General features: G+C 40.8%; 1 protein-coding gene across 2 annotated transcripts in view; it reads right to left on the bottom strand.

Moving 5' to 3' along the window:
• Positions 1-18,328, bottom strand: part of LOC128685975 (nucleoprotein TPR-like) — a 243,857-nt gene that overhangs the window by 89,138 nt on the left and 136,391 nt on the right. For both annotated transcript variants that reach the window (XM_070083193.1, XM_070083194.1), the window contains exon 27: positions 9,216-9,362. In XM_070083193.1, coding sequence (XP_069939294.1) covers positions 9,216-9,362 — 147 coding nt within the window. The remainder of the gene's footprint in view (positions 1-9,215; positions 9,363-18,328) is intronic.

The raw sequence follows: 18,328 nt of genomic DNA, 5'->3' as shown, positions 1-18,328 counted from the left end.
ATTACTGGAAAGCAGCAAAATCAGAAATAATGTAACTTCATATTATTGTATTTACTGAGAAAATTTCCTTTACTGATACTGAAATTATTCAGTTACAAAATGAGTGCAGCAAGGTATAAATTTGTAGTTAAAATTCACTCACTCACTCACTCACTCCCTCCCTCTCCTTTTTTTTTTCTTTTTATTTTTTTTACACAGCGTTTGACAAGGTTAAGGATCCCTAGCTTTATTGACAAGCTATTTACAGGTTAAGGATTCCTAACTTTATTGGCAAGCTAAGAGCTGTTACCTACATCAGCTCATTTGAAAGCATTTTTGTTATGAGACATACAAGTAGGGAACAGGATGAAGTTGGAGCCATCTGTAGGCAAGCATTTTCATTTGATCAACTGACTATCTCGTTTACATAACTATGCTGTACGAATGTGTTCCATACTCGAGTCATAGTGGGTATATATGATCTCAGATGGAGTGATGTTCTGGAGAAGGGTACAGCCAGAGTGAAGTTGCTGCTTTCTGCCCGTCTTGTGGCATAAAAGCTTGTTTCAAGCTGTCCTCGAAGTGGATCCAAGTGTGGTACTTTGACAATATTGGCCTTGTGCATAACAGTAAGGCCACCCATATCCCTCCTATGTTGAAGGCTATGCTGAAATGACAGATCTATCCAGGATGGGTCCAGGCCAGATGAGACGTCTTGCTCTGTTCTCTACTCTGTCAAGCAGTCGCAGATGAGAGGGGGGGCAGGCAAACCAAGAAAGTGGAGCATACTAAAGGTGTGAGCATACTTGTGCCTCGTACAGAATCTTGCAACCCCTACTGTCAAGTAGATGTGAGATACGGCAAAGTGCTGTAAGCTTCCTGGCTGCCTTGTTTGCAAGATTTACAACATGGTTCTTCATGGTTAGTTTGGAGCCAAATTTCACCCCAAGGATATCAACTTCTTCTCCAGGTGCCAACACCCTCCCATTCATCCTTACTACTACACCAGCATTACCATCATGGTGCCTAGAGACGATCATCATTTGCGTTTTCTCAGGTGCAAATGTTACTTGCCACCTATTTCCCCAAGCTGATATAGCTCTCAGCTGGTGATTGATGTAGCTTAGAGCAGCTGGCATTTCTTCTCTTGGATCAGTGAATGTCAGTGTACAGTTGTCTGCATATGCATGTGATTCTTGGATGAGATGAAGAAGGTCGTTGAAGTAGACATTCCATAACAATGGTCCCAGCACGCTTCCTTGTGGAACACTTGCCCCAATAGGATGTCTTGGTGATTGCAATCCATTGAGAACTACACTTAGAGATCTACCATGAAGGTAATCACTGAGGAGACATAGCATAGAGCCTGCAATTCCCAGTGCTTTAAGTTTTGCTAAGAGGTCCTGGTGCCACACCCAGTCGAAAGCGCCAGCAATGTCCAGTGCTACCACACAGCTGACTTTGGATTCATCCAGTGACTGGTGCCACTTAGTGGAGAGGTTTAACAACAGATCAGCAGCAGAGTAACCTTTCCTGGGCTCAACTTGTCTGGGCCCACAGCCTTTTCTTGGTCAAGCGATTTAAGAAGGAAATGCACCTCCTCCTGCTTTATTGTCACCACTGACAGTTTTGACACAGTTCTTGCAGCTAGCCAAGGAGGGTCCCTTGCTGGATCAGGAACTTGCATTTTGGTAGCAGTGTTCAGCAAAGAGGTCCACCTTCTCTTGGCTACTAGTAGAGGTGGTCCCATTCTGTCGATTTAGAGGTGGAATGAGTTCATCAGGCAGATAGCCTTGTCTGTCCTTGACCAGGGACAACCAGGTTTTGGAGCCTACCCTACCTGATGCTAGCTTTCTTTTAGTGTCCACCTCCCATTTAGCAATGGCCCACTTTTGAACGTCACCCATATGTCTACAGGCTTGCCTGTGCAAGTTCCTGTTATAGGTGGTTGGATGTCTCTTATACCTTCGCCATGCTTTGTACTTAGCAGTAGCAGCCTCTCTACAACGAAAGCCAAACCAAGGCTGATCTGTAGGCTTTGTCACATATTGCTGGTGAGGAATGTGTTCTTGTTGTAGATTAAGGATGTGTCCAGTGAAGGCTTTCACTTGGTAGTCAACATCCCCTTGGAGAAGAGCATTCCAATCGGTGGTGGCGAGCTCAGAGCAAAGGGCTGGCCAATTACCTCTTTCCCATAGCCAGGTTGTGCGTGTGGACTCCTCACATCATTCTGTTGGGATCTGAAGTGTCATAAAAACAGCCTTGTGGTCAGATGATCCAACGTAGCTGAGGGGTTGACAAGTGACTATACCTTCTGCTAGATCACTCATTACTGGGTCAAGGGAAGAGCCAGAGATGTGAGTACGGAAATCAACAAAGTTTCGCATGTCAAATACTGCACGAAGGTCATTAACCCTTTGAGGATTTTGGCCGTACTAGTACGTCTTACATGCAGGGGTTTTTGATGTACTAGTACGCATAAATTCTAGCGCCGTCAAATCTCTCGGGAAAAGGCTGGTAGGCCTCCTTATGAAAGAATGGGTCTATGTGGTCAGTGTGCACGATATAAAAAAATCCTGCAGCACACAGTGCATAATGAGAAAAAAAAAAAACTTTGACCGTTTTTTTGGCATAAAACAGCAACTTTGCACTGTATTTTCGTATGGTATTTATTGTTGTATTCTAGTTTTCTTGGTCTCATTTTATAGAATGGAAGGCATATCACAGAAATTGAGATGATTTTGACTGGTTTTACAATGAAAAGTACCTTGAAATTGAGCTCAAAGTAGCGGAAATGTTCGATTTTTACCAAAGTTCAAAAGTAAACAAATCATGCCAAGCGTCCAATACACGTCAACTGGTGAGTCTAACATTCTTTTGCAAGTGCGCCAATATGATTTATACCATTTTTTACACTAATGCAGTAATCTGCATAACAGTAAATCTTCTATTTTTCGTGAGAATAAAAATTCAAAGTGGAAAGCAAAAGAATGTAAGCGGGGCCTTGAGACGTGACTAATGAACAGAGGAAATGTCATTTTATTGCCAGGAATGTATTTATTGTTTGTTCTGGACCCTAGACGGAAATTGGCATTATTTGAAATTTGTGTGAAATTGGCAAAATTGCTAAATTCTGACCACTGTATGGGATAGTTGAAAATGGTAAATGGGTAGTTTCTTGCACTCATTCAATAGAAAAAATGTAGTTCTAGCGAAATATTCATGTTTTTTGTCGACTAGTACAGTGGAATTGGCCGAAAATCGGGCTCAAAGTGGGCAAAATTGCCGATGCGTAAACATCGCCGAGACCGCTAACTTCGCGAGAGCATAATTCCGTAAGTTTTCCATCAAATCTCATAATTTTGGTGTCATTATGATTGGTTAAAGATTCTCTATCTTTTCATAAGAAAAAATAATTTTTTTTTTAACTTGGCCGACCTTGAGAACGAGTTTCTGAGAGGGCCTGTCGACCCTCAAAGGGTTAAAGTCCCTCTGTATAAGGTGTTGGTTGAGGTCACCAACAATTATGACATGTTGACAGTTGTGCTGTAGCAGAAGGGAGTCCACATTTTCCATTAGGAAGTGTGAGGGAAAAGTTCAACAGATAGGAGTAGCGAGCGAGTATATGGTAACAATAGTTTGATTGCCAGTCTGCTTGTTAAGGTAGGGTCAGTGTCTAGCTCCCGCTATCACCCCCCTTTTCTGATGTGTGGGGTTCCGGCCAAATGGATAATCACTTGGCTCACAGCTCCCAGCACAACTGTAAGTAAAAGCCTCTGCTCCTGTTTTTAATAGATATATAGGTTAAAAGCTTCACTTTTAACTAAGTGTGGAGACTAAGTTCATCCTGCCTTTAATTTCACGTTTAAATCCTCACCAGTCTTTTAATTGCCGTACACTTATCATGGAGAGTGATTTATCGAGCAGTGGTTAACTTTTGTCTCTTTCTAGCTTGGAATGTCAGCTTGGGTCATTGGCAACTACAGGAACAGTGCTGAAGGAGACGAACTTCACATGAGTTCTGGGACATCACTTTTTATCTACATACCTGAGTGAAGCCAACCCCAGGCAACTACCCCTCATCTTTGCAGTGGTGAAGGATGTGCATTCCTAACATCTTGACAGACTATTCAAGGCTAGAGACACTGTGACGAAATAGTCGTTGGGTTGTCACTCAACAGCTGTGACCCCCCCACATCATCAGCAACGGCTACAATTTCTACAAGGTGCGGTGTCAACATCATCAACCAAGACACCGCAGTCAAACTGTACATATTAGCGTTGAATTTAAATATCACTTTTATATTTCATTTTTCATTTCTCTTTCATGTAGGATAAAAGTTCATATTTAAATGTTTTATATTTTCAATTTTTTTTTTTTTATTATCACACCGGCCGATTCCCACCAAGGCAGGGTGGCCCGAAAAAGAAAAACTTTCACCATCATTCACTCCATCACTGTCTTGCCAGAAGGGTGCTTTACACTACAGTTTTTAAACTGCAACATTAACACCCCTCCTTCAGAGTGCAGGCACTGTACTTCCCATCTCCAGGACTCAAGTCCGGCCTGCCGGTTTCCATGAATCCCTTCATAAATGTTACTTTGCTCACACTCCAACAGCACGTCAAGTATTAAAAACCATTTGTCTCCATTCACTCCTATCAAACACGCTCACGCATGCCTGCTGGAAGTCCAAGCCCCTCGCACACAAAACCTCCTTTACCCCCCTCCCTCCAACCCTTCCTAGGCCGACCTCTACCCCGCCTTCCTTCCACTACAGACTGATACACTCTTGAAGTCATTCTGTTTCGCTCCATTCTCTCTACATGTCCGAACCACCTCAACAACCCTTCCTCAGCCCTCTGGACAACAGTTTTGGTAATCCCGCACCTCCTCCTAACTTCCAAACTACGAATTCTCTGCATTATATTCACACCACACATTGCCCTCAGACATGACATCTCCACTGCCTCCAGCCTTCTCCTCGCTGCAACATTCATCACCCACGCTTCACACCCATATAAGAGCGTTGGTAAAACTATACTCTCATACATTCCCCTCTTTGCCTCCAAGGACAAAGTTCTTTGTTTCCACAGACTCCTAAGTGCACCACTCACTCTTTTTCCCTCATCAATTCTATGATTCACCTCATCTTTCATAGACCCATCCGCTGACAATTATCACAATAAATTGTTTATAATTACATGTTATTATTCTTTTTCTATTCATTAAATTTCCTAAGGAGGAGCCAGCCTTGGTAATACCTACTTAAGATCTTACAGGGCTGAGTAACAGCCCTCTCTCAATCTCTCTCTCTCAATCTCAATCTCGATCTGTTTCTCTTGCTCAATCTGTCTTTCAATCTTTATCTCCTAACTCTCTTTCACTCTCTCAATTTCTCTACTACCAATTCTACTGAGAATGTTGTGCCTGCAGTAGCAGTTCAAGGACATTTGGGTCAACCAGTTAGCAACTGATTATTTCAAGAACCTGAGTGAAAGCATGCCCAAACAGCTTCAAATGATCATCAAGGACAAGGGGAAGACGACAAAATATTAATGTAGATACAATAGGGTCTCACTTATACGGCAGGTTAGGTTCCAGGCTACTGTCGGAAAGCAGACGTTGCCGGAAAGCAGAATGCCATTTTTTCCACTTATAAATGTCAGATAAGGTTACATTAACATATATTAAGTTAGCAATAGAACAAGACATTAAAAAACAACAAAAATAAAATACACACATAGTACACTCATTACTTACCTCAAAATATTTGTAGTCTTAATGTAGGGTGAGAAGTGAGTAGTGCTTATTGCAAGAAGCTAGGTGGTAGGTATGGCAGCCAGCCAGGCCAAACTACCTAATCCCACCCACATGTAATATACTTCGACACTTAAAGATCCCTAGAGCCATAAAATGCATTTAGTGTACATTCATTACATCTTTAAAATATTTTTTGTCTTAATGGTCTTAATATAGGGTGCAAGGGGAATAGTAGGGTAGGTAGGTATCGATGTGTGGTAGGTATTGTAACCCCATCCACTTTATATACTAGGCATTTAAAGTGCCCTAGAGCGATAAAATGCCTATACAGTACACTCATTACTTACCTTGAAATATTTGTAGTCTTAATGTAGGGTGTGAGGTGATTAAACGAGATTAAATGTAGAGAGGCTGCTACTGCTAAGTACAAAGCATGGCGAAGGTATAAGAGACATCCTATCACCTATAACAGGAACTTGCACATGCAAGCCTGTAGGCATATGGGTGATGTTCAAAAGTGGGCCATTGCTAAATGGGAGGTGGACACTAAAAGAAAGTTAGCATCAGGTAGGGTAGGCTCCAAAACCTGGTGGTCCCTGGTCAAGGACAGACAAGGATATCTGCCTGATGAACTTATTCCACCTCTAAATCGACAGGATGGGACCACCTCTACTAGTAGTCAAGAGAAGGCGGACCTCTTTGCTGAACACTTTGCTACCAAAATGCAAGTTCCTGATCCAGCAAGGGACCCTCCTTGGCTAGCTGCAAGAACTGTGTCAAAACTGTCAGTGGTGACAATAAGGCAGGAGGAGGTGCATTTCCTACTTAAATCGCTTGACCACGAAAAGGCTGTGGGCCCAGACAAGTTGAGCCTAAGATTGAGAAGATGTGCAGACCAGCTAGCAGCACCTCTAACTCACATCTTTCAGCACTGCCTAGTACAGTGTAAAAGGCCCTCTCTATGGAAAGAGGCGAATGTAGTCCCTGTTCACAAAAAGAAGAGCAGAGCAGAAATCAGCAACTACAGACCAGTGTCACTCCTGTCAATCACTGGTAAGATCCTTGAGACAATAATCTCAAGACAAATGACAGTTTTTTTTGACTATCACTCACTACTTTGTGATCGTCAATATGGCTTCAGGAAAGGTTACTCTGCTGCTGATCTGTTGTTAAACCTCTCCACTAAGTGGCACCAGTCACTGGATGAATCCAAAGTCAGCTGTGTGGTAGCACTGGACATTGCTGGCGCTTTCGACCGGGTGTGGCACCAGGGCCTCTTGGCAAAACTTCAAGCGCTGGGAATTGCAGGCTCTACGCTATGTCTCCTCAGTGACTTCCTTCATGGTAGATCTCTAAGTGTAGTTCTCAATGGAATGGAATCAGCAAGACATCCTATTGGGGCAAGTGTTCCACAAGGAAGCGTGCTGGGTCCATTGTTATGGAATGTCTACTTCAACGACCTTCTTCATCTCATCCCAGAATCACATGCATATGCAGACGACTGTACACTGACATTCACTTATCCAAGAGAAGAAATGCCAGCTGCTCTAAGCTACATCAATCACCAGCTGAGAGCTATATCAGCTTGGGGAAATAGATGGCAAGTAACATTTGCACCTGAGAAAACGCAAATGATGATCGTCTCTAGGCACCATGATGGTAATGCTGGTGCAGTAGTAAGGATGAATGGGAGGATGTTGGCACCTGGAGAAGAAGTTGATATCCTTGGGGTGAAATCTGACTCCAAACTAACCATGAAGAACCATGTTGTAAATCTTGCAAACAAGGCAGCCAGGAAGCTTACAGCACTTCGCCGTATCTCCCATCTGCTTGACAGTAGGGGTTGCAAGATCCTGTACGAGGCACAAGTACGCTCGCACCTTGAGTATGCTCCACTTTCTTGGTTTGCCTGCCCCCCCCCTCTCATCTGCGACTGCTTGACAGAGTAGAGAACAGAGCAAGACGTCTCATCTCTCGCCTGGACCCATCCTGGATAGATCTGTCATTTCAGCAGAGCCTTCAACATAGGAGGGATGTGGGTGGCCTTACTGTTATGTACAAGGCCAATATTGTCAAAATACCACACTTGGATCCACTTCGAGGACAGCGTGAAACAAGCTTTTATGCCACAAGACGGGCAGAAAGCAGCAACTTTACTCTGGCTGTACCCTTCTCCAGAACATCACTCCATCTGAGATCATACATACCCAGGATGACTAGAGTATGGAACACATTCGTACAGCATAATGATGTCAACGAGATAGTCAGTTGATCAAATGAAAATGCTGGCCCACAGATGGCTCCAACTTCATCCTGTTTCCTACTTGTATGTCTCATAACAATAAAAATGCTTTCAAATGAGCTGATGTAGGTAACAGCTCTTAGCTTGCCAATAAAGTTAGGAATCCTTAACCTTGTCAAATAGCTGTCAAAAAAAAAAAAAAAAAAAAAACTTGTTAAAAAAAAAAAAAAAAAAAAAAAAAAAAAATAAAGAAAGAAAGAAAGAAAGAAAGAAAGAAAGAAAGAAAGAAAGAAAGAAAGAAAGAAAGAAAGAAAGAAAGAAAGAAAGAAAGAAAGAAAGAAAGAGAGAAAGAGAGAAAGAGAGAGAGAGAGAGAGAAAGAAAGAGAAAGAGAGAAAGAGAAAGAGAGAGAGAGAAAGAGAGAAAGAGAGAGAGAAAGAGAGAGAAAGAGAGAAAGAGAGAGAGAAAGAAAGAGAAAGAGAGAGAGAAAGAGAGAGAAAGAGAGAAAGAGAGAGAGAAAGAGAGAGAGAAAGAGAGAAAGAGAGAGAGAAAGAGAGAGAGAACGAGAGAGAGAGAGAGAGAGAGAGAGAGACAGAGAGAGAGACAGAGAGAGAGAGAGAGAGGTACAGGTACACATAAGCATAATTATCAGAGTTATAATAATAATGTAGGTATGTAGTCTGCCTGGGTTTACATGCTATGTAATGTGTTTCTTATATAATTTTGAAGAAAATATCACAGATGGATTAATGAAAATGTTTATATTAAAGTAAAATAAGACATTTAATGTGCCCAAAAGTGATTACTATTACATAATAGAGATGTGCTCATGGAGAATGTAAACAAACCAGGTGGTGCGCGCCGTATTTGAAAGACTGCTCGCCGTATAGAAAGTTCTGGTCATAATTTGAAATCGTCGTATTAGCGAAACGCCGTAAAGCAGGGCCCTACTATATCAAGTATTACATTTTTTGTTCTGTAACGTTTGTAACAATAAAGGGAGATCTGGTTTATTTTTGCGGGCAGTGTACAGCAGAAGTTGACTCCATACAGGGATTCAAATGAACAACTGAGCTAATTCATGTCAGTCAACTTACAGGCACGATGCAGACCCAGGAACTACAGATAATCCTCTGCAAACTTAAACATTTAATTACATGAAGGTTGACTGTGTAAGTACATGTATATATACTTTCAATCATAAAACTAAAATGATTATTTTAAAACTTTACTTGTTGCTGTACACGATTCCTCTCTAACAAGTTCTTCTTGGTTTCTTCAATAGCTTTACGAAGCTCCTCTCGAACAATATTCAACTGCTGCTGGAACTGGTTCTTTTGATTTACAATCATTTGTTGATTCTTGGACAACTGGGATAGCTATTGTGGGAAAATATAAGCAACAATTTATTAAAATATACACATATCAGGCATTTACATAAAAATTATTTTTACCTTGCCTCTAAATAATTAGCCCTTTCACTGTCGGTCCCGTAATATTACGACTTGCAACCCAGTGTCGGTCCAGTAATACTATGCCAAAATTCCAGCGGCTTCAAATCTAGCAGGAGAAAGTTGGTAGGCCTACATGTGAGAGAATAGGTCTGCATGCTCAGTGTGAAGTATAAAAAAAATCAGGGAACCAGTGGTGCATTGTGGGAACGCCATTTCAGTACGCCTTGTTCACCGTGCCTCGTGGTAAGAAACACCTCACTTCCCAGTGAACTGGGACTCTTCTTTTTCCCAAGTGATAGTTCTAACACAGATGGAAGTGTCAGTGAAGATGAATTTCATGATTCTGAGGAGTTTGTGACCGACAGCAATGCACAGAATACCAGAAATAGTGCTGAAAACCTAGACTACCATCAACCTACAATAACCCAAAAACATCAAAGTGACTTATTTCCATATGGGAGGTGAGGAAGACAACATGCTTGTTGGGGAAGATGGAATGGGTAATGGGTGGTGGTGGTTTTGTAATGCATCATTTGACACCAGCCATGTAACTCTCAGCACAACAACAATAAAGGCTACCTTCAACCATCCACACATAAACAACCTTCCACAAGCTGTAGCAATTCTAGGAACATGTCCAGTGACTCTATATGTGTAAATATATTATAGTAGTAGTAGGTTGGTAGACAGCAACCACTCAGGGAGGTACTACTGTCCTGGCAAGTATGTGTAAAACAAAAGCCTGTAATTGTTTTACATGATGGTAGGATTGCTGGTGTCTTTTTTCTGTCTTATAAACATGTAAGATTTCAGGAACATCTTGCTACTTCTACTTACACTTAGGTCACACTACACATACACGTACACATTTATGTATACACACTCATCTGAGTTTTCCTTGATTTTATCTTAATAGTTCTTATTCTTATTGCTTTTCCTTTCATATCCATGATAAAGTGGAATAAGAATCTTTCCTCCATAAGCCATGAGTGTTGTAAAAGTAAATTAAAATGCCGGGAACAATGGACTAGTAACCCCTTTTCTCATATAGCCTACTAAAAAAGAAAAAGAAGAAAACCGTCAAAGTGGGATGTTTGAATGTGAGTGGATTTTGAGCAAATAAGAGAGACGACAGTGGATATTATGAATGCGAAGAACCTGGATGTCCTGGCTTTAAGTGAAACAAAGCTGAAGGGGGTGGGAGAAATAAATGGGATTAGGTCAGGGGTTTCAAATAGTTAGAGCTAAAGAAGGAGTAGCAATAATGTTGAAGGATAAGTTACAGCAGGAAAAGAGGGAATATATATGTATTAATTCAAGGATTATGTGGAGTAAAATAAGGGTTGGATGTGAAAAGTGGGTTATATTAAGCATTTATGCACCTGGAGAAGAGAGAAGTGTAGGAGAGAGAGATTTTGGGAAATATCGAGTGCATGGAGAGTTTCGAACCAAGTGTGAGTGTACTTGTGGTTGGGGATTTCAATGCTAAAGTGGGTAAAAATGTTGTGGATCGAGAAGTAGGTAAATTTGGGGTGCAAGGGGTAAATGAAAATGGGGAACCCTTAATTGAGCTATGTGTAGAAAGAGGCTTGGTAATAAGTAATATATATTTTAGGAAAACGAGGATAAATACATATACAAGGAATGATATAGCACGTAATGAAAGTACATGTAGTTTGTTAGATTATGTATTGGTGGATAAAAAATTGACTGGGAAGGCTTCAGGATGTACATGTTTATAGAGGGGCAACTGATATATTGGATCATAATGTAGTTGTAACTACAGTTAGAGTAAGAGGTAGATGGGACAAAAGGAAAATGGCAACAAGTAAGAGAGAGGTAAAAGTGTATAAACTAAGGGAGGAGGAAGTTAGGGTGAGATATAAGTAACTATTGGCAGAAACGTGGGCTAGTGCAAATATAAGTAGTGGGAGGGGGGAGGGGGGAGGGGGAGGGGGGAGGGGGGAGGGGGGGTTGAAGAGGATTGGAATAGTTTTAAAAATGCAGTATTAGAATGTGGGGCAGAAGTTTGTGGTTATAGGGAGGGTGGGTGCAGGAGGAAAGAGGAGTGACTGGTGGAATGAAGTAAAGGGTGTGATAAAAGAGAAAAAGGTAGCTTATGAGAGGATTTTACAAAGAAGAAGTGTTATAAGAAGAGCAGAGTATATGGAGAGTACAAGAACGGTGAAGAGAGTGGTGAGAGAGTGCAAAAGGAGAGCAGATGATAGAGTGGGAGAGGCACTGTCAAGAAATTTTGATGAAAACAAGAGAAAATTTTGGAGTGAGATAAACAAGTTAAGAAAACCTAGGGACCAAATGGATTTGTCAGTTAAAAACAGAGTAGGGGAGTTAGTAGATGGGGAGCTGGAGGTATTGGGTAGATAGCAGGAATATTTTGAGGAACTTTTAAATGTCACTGAAGAAAGGGAGGCAGTAATTTCATGCACTGGTCACGGAGGTATGACATCTTTTACGAGTGAAGAAGAGCACGATGTGAGTGTGAGGTGCGAGAGGCATTATGTAGAACGAAAGGGGGTAAAGCAGCTGGAACTGACGTGATCATGACAGAAATGCTAAAAGCAGGGGTATATATAGTTTTGGAGTGGTTGGTTTTCTTGTTTAATAAATGTATGAAAGAGGGGAAGGTACCTAGGGACTGGCAGAGAGCATGTATGGGTCCTTAATATAAAGGGAAGGGTGACAAGAGAGACTAAAAATTATAAGGGAATAAGTTTACTGAGTATACCAGGTTATTTTATATAACCGGACTTGAGTCCTGGAAATGGGAAGTACAAAGCCTGCACTCTTAAAGGAGGGGTTTGGGATATTGGCAGTTTGAAGAGAGATATTGTGTATTTTTATACGTATATACTACTAAACTGTTGCATTCTGGGCACCTCTGCAAAAACAGTGATTATGTGTGATTGAGGTGAAAGTGTTGAATGATGATGAAAGTATATTCTTTTTGGGGATTTTCTTTCTCTTTGGGTCACCCTGCCTCAGTGGGAGACGGCCGACCTGTTGAGAGAGAGAAAAAAAAAAGTGTACAGTAGGATTGACAGACAGTAGGATTGCAGATGAGCAAGGAGGCTTTAGAGTGGTTAGGGGATGTGTAGATCAAGTGTTTACATTGAAGCATATATGTAAACAGTATTTAGATAAAGGTAGGGAAGTTTTCATTGCATTTATGGATTTAGAAAAGGCGTATGATAGAGTGGATAAGGTTGAGTGCGTTGAGGTATATGTGGAGACAAAAAAACATTATCTATGGAGGCAAAGAAGGAAATGGATGAAAGTATACCAACACTCTTATATGGGTGTGAAGCTTGGGTAGTAAATGCTGCAGTGAGGAGGCAGTTGGAGGCAGTGGAGATGTCCTGTCTAAGAGCAATGTGTGGTGTAAATATTATGCAGAAAATTCAAAGTGTGGAAATTAAGAGAAAGTGTGGAGTTAATAAAAGTATTAGTCAGAGGGCTGAAGAGGGTTTGAGGTGGTGTGGTCATTTAGAAAGAATGGATCCAAGTAGAATGACAGAGAGCTTATAAATCTAACAAGTTAGATAGGAGTGAATAGAGACGAATGGTTTTTGGGACCTGATGAGCTGTTGGAGTGTGAGCAGGGTAATATTTAGTAGGTTGGTAGACAGCAACCACCCAGGGAGGTACTACAGTCCTGCCAAGTGAGTGTAAAACGAAAGCCTGTAATTGTTTTACACGATGGTAGGATTGCTGGTGTCTTTTGTCTGTCTCATAAACATGCAAGATTACAGGCATGTCTTGCTACTTCTACTTACACATAGGTCACACTACACATACATGGACACGTTTATTTATACACACTCATCTGAGTTTTCTTTGATTTTATCTTAATAGTTCTTTGTCTTATTACTTTTCCTTTTATATCCATGGGGAAGTGGAATAAGAATCTTTCCTCCGTAAGCGATGCATGTTGTAAAAGTCAACTAAAATGCCGGGAACAATGGGCTAGTAACCCCTTTTCCTGTAAAGATTACTAAAAAGAATAAGAAGAAGAAAATTGTCAAAGTGGGAAGTCTGAATGTGCGTGGATGTTGTGCAAATGATAAGAAAGAGATGATTGTGGATGTTATGAATGAGAAGAAATTGGATGTCCTGGCTTTAAGTGAAACAAAGCTGAAGGGGGTGGGAGAGTTTCAATGGAGAGGAATAAATGGGATTAGGTCAGGGGTTTCAAATAGAGTTAGAGCTAAAGAAGGAGTAGCAATAATGTTGAAGGATAAGCTATGGCAGGAAAAGAGGGACTACAAATGTATAAATTCAAGGATTACGTGGAGTAAAATAAAGATTGGATGTGAAAAGTGGGTTATAGTAAGCGTGTATGCACCTGGAGAAGAGAGAAGTGTAGAGGAGAGAGAGAGATTCTGGGAAATGTTGATTGAATGCGTGGGGAGTTTTGAATCAAGTGTGAGAGTAATGGTGGTTGGGGATTTCAATGCTAAAGTGGGTAAAAATGTTATGGAGGGAGTAGTAGGTAAATTTGGGGTGCCAGGGGTAAATGTAAATGGGGAGCCTTTAATTGAGCTATGTGTAGAAAGAAATTTGGTAATAAGTAATACATATTTTATGAAAGAGAGGATAAATAAATATACAAGGTATGATGTAGCACGTAATGAAAGTAGTTTGTTAGATTATGCATTGGTGGATAAAAGGTTGATGGGTAGGCTCCAGGATGTACATGTTTATAGAGAGGCAACTGATATATCGGATCATTATTTAGTTGTAGCTACAGTTAGACTAAGAGGTAGATGGGAAAAGAGGAAGGTGGCAACAACAAGTAAGAGGGAGGTGAAAGTGTATAAACTAAGGGAGGAGGAAGTTCGGGCGAGATATAAGCGGCTATTGGCAGAAAGATGGGCTAGTGCAAAGATGAGTAGTGGGGGGGTTGAAGAGGGTTGGAATAGTTCTAAAAATGCAGTATTAGAATGTGGGGCAGAAGTTTGTGGTTATAGGAGGGTGGGGGCAGGAGGAAAGAGGAGTGAATGGTGGAATGATGAAGTAAAGGGTGTGATAAAAGAGAAAAAGGTAGCTTACGAGAGATTTTTACAAAGCAGAAGCATTATAAGAAGAGCAGAGTATATGGAGAGTAAAAGAAAGGTGAAGAGAGTGGTGAGAGAGTGCAAAAGGAGAGCAGATGAAAGAGTGGGAGAGGCACTGTCAAGAAATTTTAATGAAAATAAGAAAAAATTTTGGAGTGAGTTAAACAAGTTAAGAAAGCCTAGGGAAAGTATGGATTTGTCAGTTAAAAACAGAGTAGGGGAGTTAGTAGATGGGGAGAGGGAGGTATTAGGTAGATGGCGAGAATATTTTGAGGAACTTTTAAATGTTGAGGAAGAAAGGGAGGCGGTAATTTCATGCACTGGCCAGGGAGGTATACCATCTTTTAGGAGTGAAGAAGAGCAGAATGTACGTGTGATGGAGGTACGTGAGGTATTACGTAGAATGAAAGGGGGTAAAGCAGCTGGAACTGATGGGATCATGACAGAAATGTTAAAAGCAGGGGAGGATATAGTGTTGGAGTGGTTAGTACTTTTGTTTAATAAATGTATGAAAGAGGGGAAGGTACCTAGGGATTGGCGGAGAGCATGTATAGTCCCTTTATATAAAGGGAAAGGGGACAAAAGAGATTGTAAAAATTATCGAGGAATAAGTTTACTGAGTATACCACGAAATGTATACGGTAGGGTTATAATTGAAAGAATTCGAGGTAAGACAGAATGTAGGATTGCGGATGAGCAGGGAGGCTTCAGAGTGGGTAGGGGATGTGTAGATCAAGTGTTTACATTGAAGCATATATGTGAACAGCATTTAGATAAAGGTAGGGAAGTTTTTATTACATTTATGGATTTAGAAAAGGCATATGATAGAGTGGATAGAGGAGCAATGTGGCAGATGTTGCAAGTATATGGAATAGGTGGTAAGTTACTAAATGCTGTAAAGAGCTTTCATGAGGATAGTGAGGCTCAGGTTAGGGTATGTAGAAGAGAGGGAGAATACTTCCCGGTAAAAGTAGGTCTTAGACAGGGATGTGTAATGTCACCATGGTTGTTTAATATATTTATAGATGGGGTTGTTAATTCGGAGTGTGGAAATTAGGAGAAGGTGTGGAGTTAATAAAAGTATTAGTCAGAGGGCAGAAGAGGGGTTGTTGAGGTAGTTTGGTCATTTAGAGAGAATGGATCAAAGTAGAATGACATGGAAAGCATATAAATCTATAGGGGAAGGAAGGCGGGGTAGGGGTCGTCCTCGAAAGGGTTGGAGAGAGGGGGTAAAGGAGGTTTTGTGGGTAAGGGGCTTGGACTTCCAGCAAGCGTGCGTGAGCGTGTTAGATAGGAGTGAATGGAGACGAATGGTACTTGGGACCTGACGATCTGTTGGAGTGTGAGCAGGGTAATATTTAGTGAAGGGATTCAGGGAAACCGGTTATTTTCATATAGTCGGACTTGAGTCCTGGAAATGGGAAGTACAATGCCTGCACTTTAAAGGAGGGGTTTGGGATATTGGCAGTTTGGAGGGGTATGTTGTGTATCTTTATATGTGTATGCTTCTAGACTGTTGTATTCTGAGCACCTCTGCAAAAACAGTGATAATGTGCGAGTGTGGTGAAAGTGTTGAATGATGATGAAAGTATTTTCTTTTTGGGGATTTTCTTTCTTTTTTGGGTCACCCTGCCTCGGTGGGAGACGGCCGACTTGTTGAAAAAAAAAAAAAAAAAAAGATGGGGTTGTAAAAGAAGTAAATGCTAGGGTGTTCGGGAGAGGGGTGGGATTAAATTATGGGGAATCAAATTCAAAATGGGAACTGACACAGTTACTTTTTGCTGATGATACTGTGCTTATGGGAGATTCTAAAGAAAAATTGCTAAGGTTAGTGGATGAGTTTGAGAAAGTGTGTAAAGGTAGAAAGTTGAAAGTGAACATAGAAAAGAGTAAGGTGATGAGGGTATCAAATGATTTAGATAAAGAAAAATTGGATATCAAATTGGGGAGGAGGAGTATGGAAGAAGTGAATGTTTTCAGATACTTGGGAGTTGACGTGTCGGCGGATGGGTTTATGAAGGATGAGGTTAATCATAGAATTGATGAGGGAAAAAAGGTGAGTGGTGCGTTGAGGTATATGTGGAGTCAAAAAACGTTATCTATGGAGACAAAGAAGGGAATGTATGAAAGTATAGTAGTACCAACACTCTTATATGGATGTGAAGCTTGGGTGGTAAATGCAGCAGCGAGGAGATGGTTGGAGGCAGTGGAGATGTCCTGTCTAAGGGCAATGTGTGGTGTAAATATTATGCAGAAAATTCGGAGTGTGGAAATTATGAGAAGGTGTGGAGTTAATAAAAGCATTAGTCAGAGGGCAGAAGAGGGGTTGTTGAGGTGGTTTGGTCATTTAGAGAGAATGGATCAAAGTAGAATGACAAGGAAAGCACATAAATCTATAGGGGAAGGAAGGAGGGGTAGGGGTCGTCCTCGAAAGGGTTGGAAAGAGGGCATAAAGGAGGTTTTGTGGGAGAGGGGCTTGGACTTAAAGCAAGCGTGCATGAGCGTGTTATATAGGAGTGAATGGAGACGAATGATACTTGGGACCTGACGATCTGTTGGAGTGTGAGCAGGGTAATGTTTCGTGAAGGGATTCAGGGAAACCGGTTATTTTCATATAGTCGGACTTGAGTCCTGGAAATGGGAAGTACAATGCCTGCACTTTAAAGGAGGGGTTTGGGATATTTTGGCAGTATATGCTTCTAAACTGATTCTGAGGAGTATAATGTTGTGTGGTCTGTTATACGATGAAAGTATTTTCTTTTTGCTTCTTTTTTTTTTGGGTCACCCTGCCTCGGTGGGAACTGTTGTATTCTTTAATACTGAGGGAAGTACAATGCCTCACTTTAAAGCAAGGGAAGCAGTGATATTCTGATGTGTGAGTGTGGTGAAAGTGTTGAATGATGATGAAAGTATTTTCTTTTTGGGGATTTTCTTTCTTTTTTTTTTGGGTCACCCTGCCTCGGTGGGAGACGGCCGACTTGTTGAAAAAAAAAAAAAAAAAAAATTCAGGGAAACCGGTTATTTTTATATAGCCAGACTTTAATACTGGAAATGGGAAGTACAATGCCTGCACTTTAAAGGAGGGATTTGGGATGCTGGCAGTTTGGATGGATATGTTATATATCTTTACATATATATGATGAGTTTTTCTTTTTCGGGCCACCCTGCCTTGGTGGGAATCGGCCAGTGTGATAATAAAAAAAAATAAAAAATGCTTCTAAACTGTTGTATCTGGGGACCTTTGCAAAAACAGTGGTTATGTATGAGTGAGGTGAAAGTGTTGAATGATGATGAAAGTATTTTCTTTTTGGGTCACCCTGCCTCGGTGGGAGATGGCCGACTTGTTGAAAAAATAAATATTATAGAACAATAATAATAATAAAGAACTTTTTTTTATTGTTGGTTTGTGTAAACAGGTTTTGTAACCACTATAATGATAGCCACATTTGTGTAGTTATTGTGTTGCATACAATGAGTGGATACATATGCATTACACATTATACTGCTCTCACAGGCCACAAAAGTTACTTGAAAAAATAAAATATTAAAAAATAAAAGAAAAAAGTAGAATAAAAGTAAAAATAATATTACCGAGAGGCAGTTGCCAATGTTGCCATAAGCGGTTCACTGTCAACTTCACGCCTCTATATCTAGGTAAGTAGTGATCGCAAAATTTTTATTTGTTTTAAAACACTCACAAAAATATTCTTAAGATTTTGATTAGAAAATACGTATCATTTTTTTTTTTTCAAATATTTTTCGACACAGAGAGGAACTTCTGGATCAGAGGTCTCGACAGTGAAAGGGTTAATTTCA

Source organism: Cherax quadricarinatus, chromosome 9 (assembly GCF_038502225.1).
Source record: "Cherax quadricarinatus isolate ZL_2023a chromosome 9, ASM3850222v1, whole genome shotgun sequence".
In the NCBI taxonomy this organism is placed as follows: Eukaryota; Metazoa; Arthropoda; class Malacostraca; order Decapoda; family Parastacidae; genus Cherax; species Cherax quadricarinatus.
Note: the sequence above shows the minus strand (reverse complement) of the source record. Positions and strands in the feature narration are given on the sequence as shown.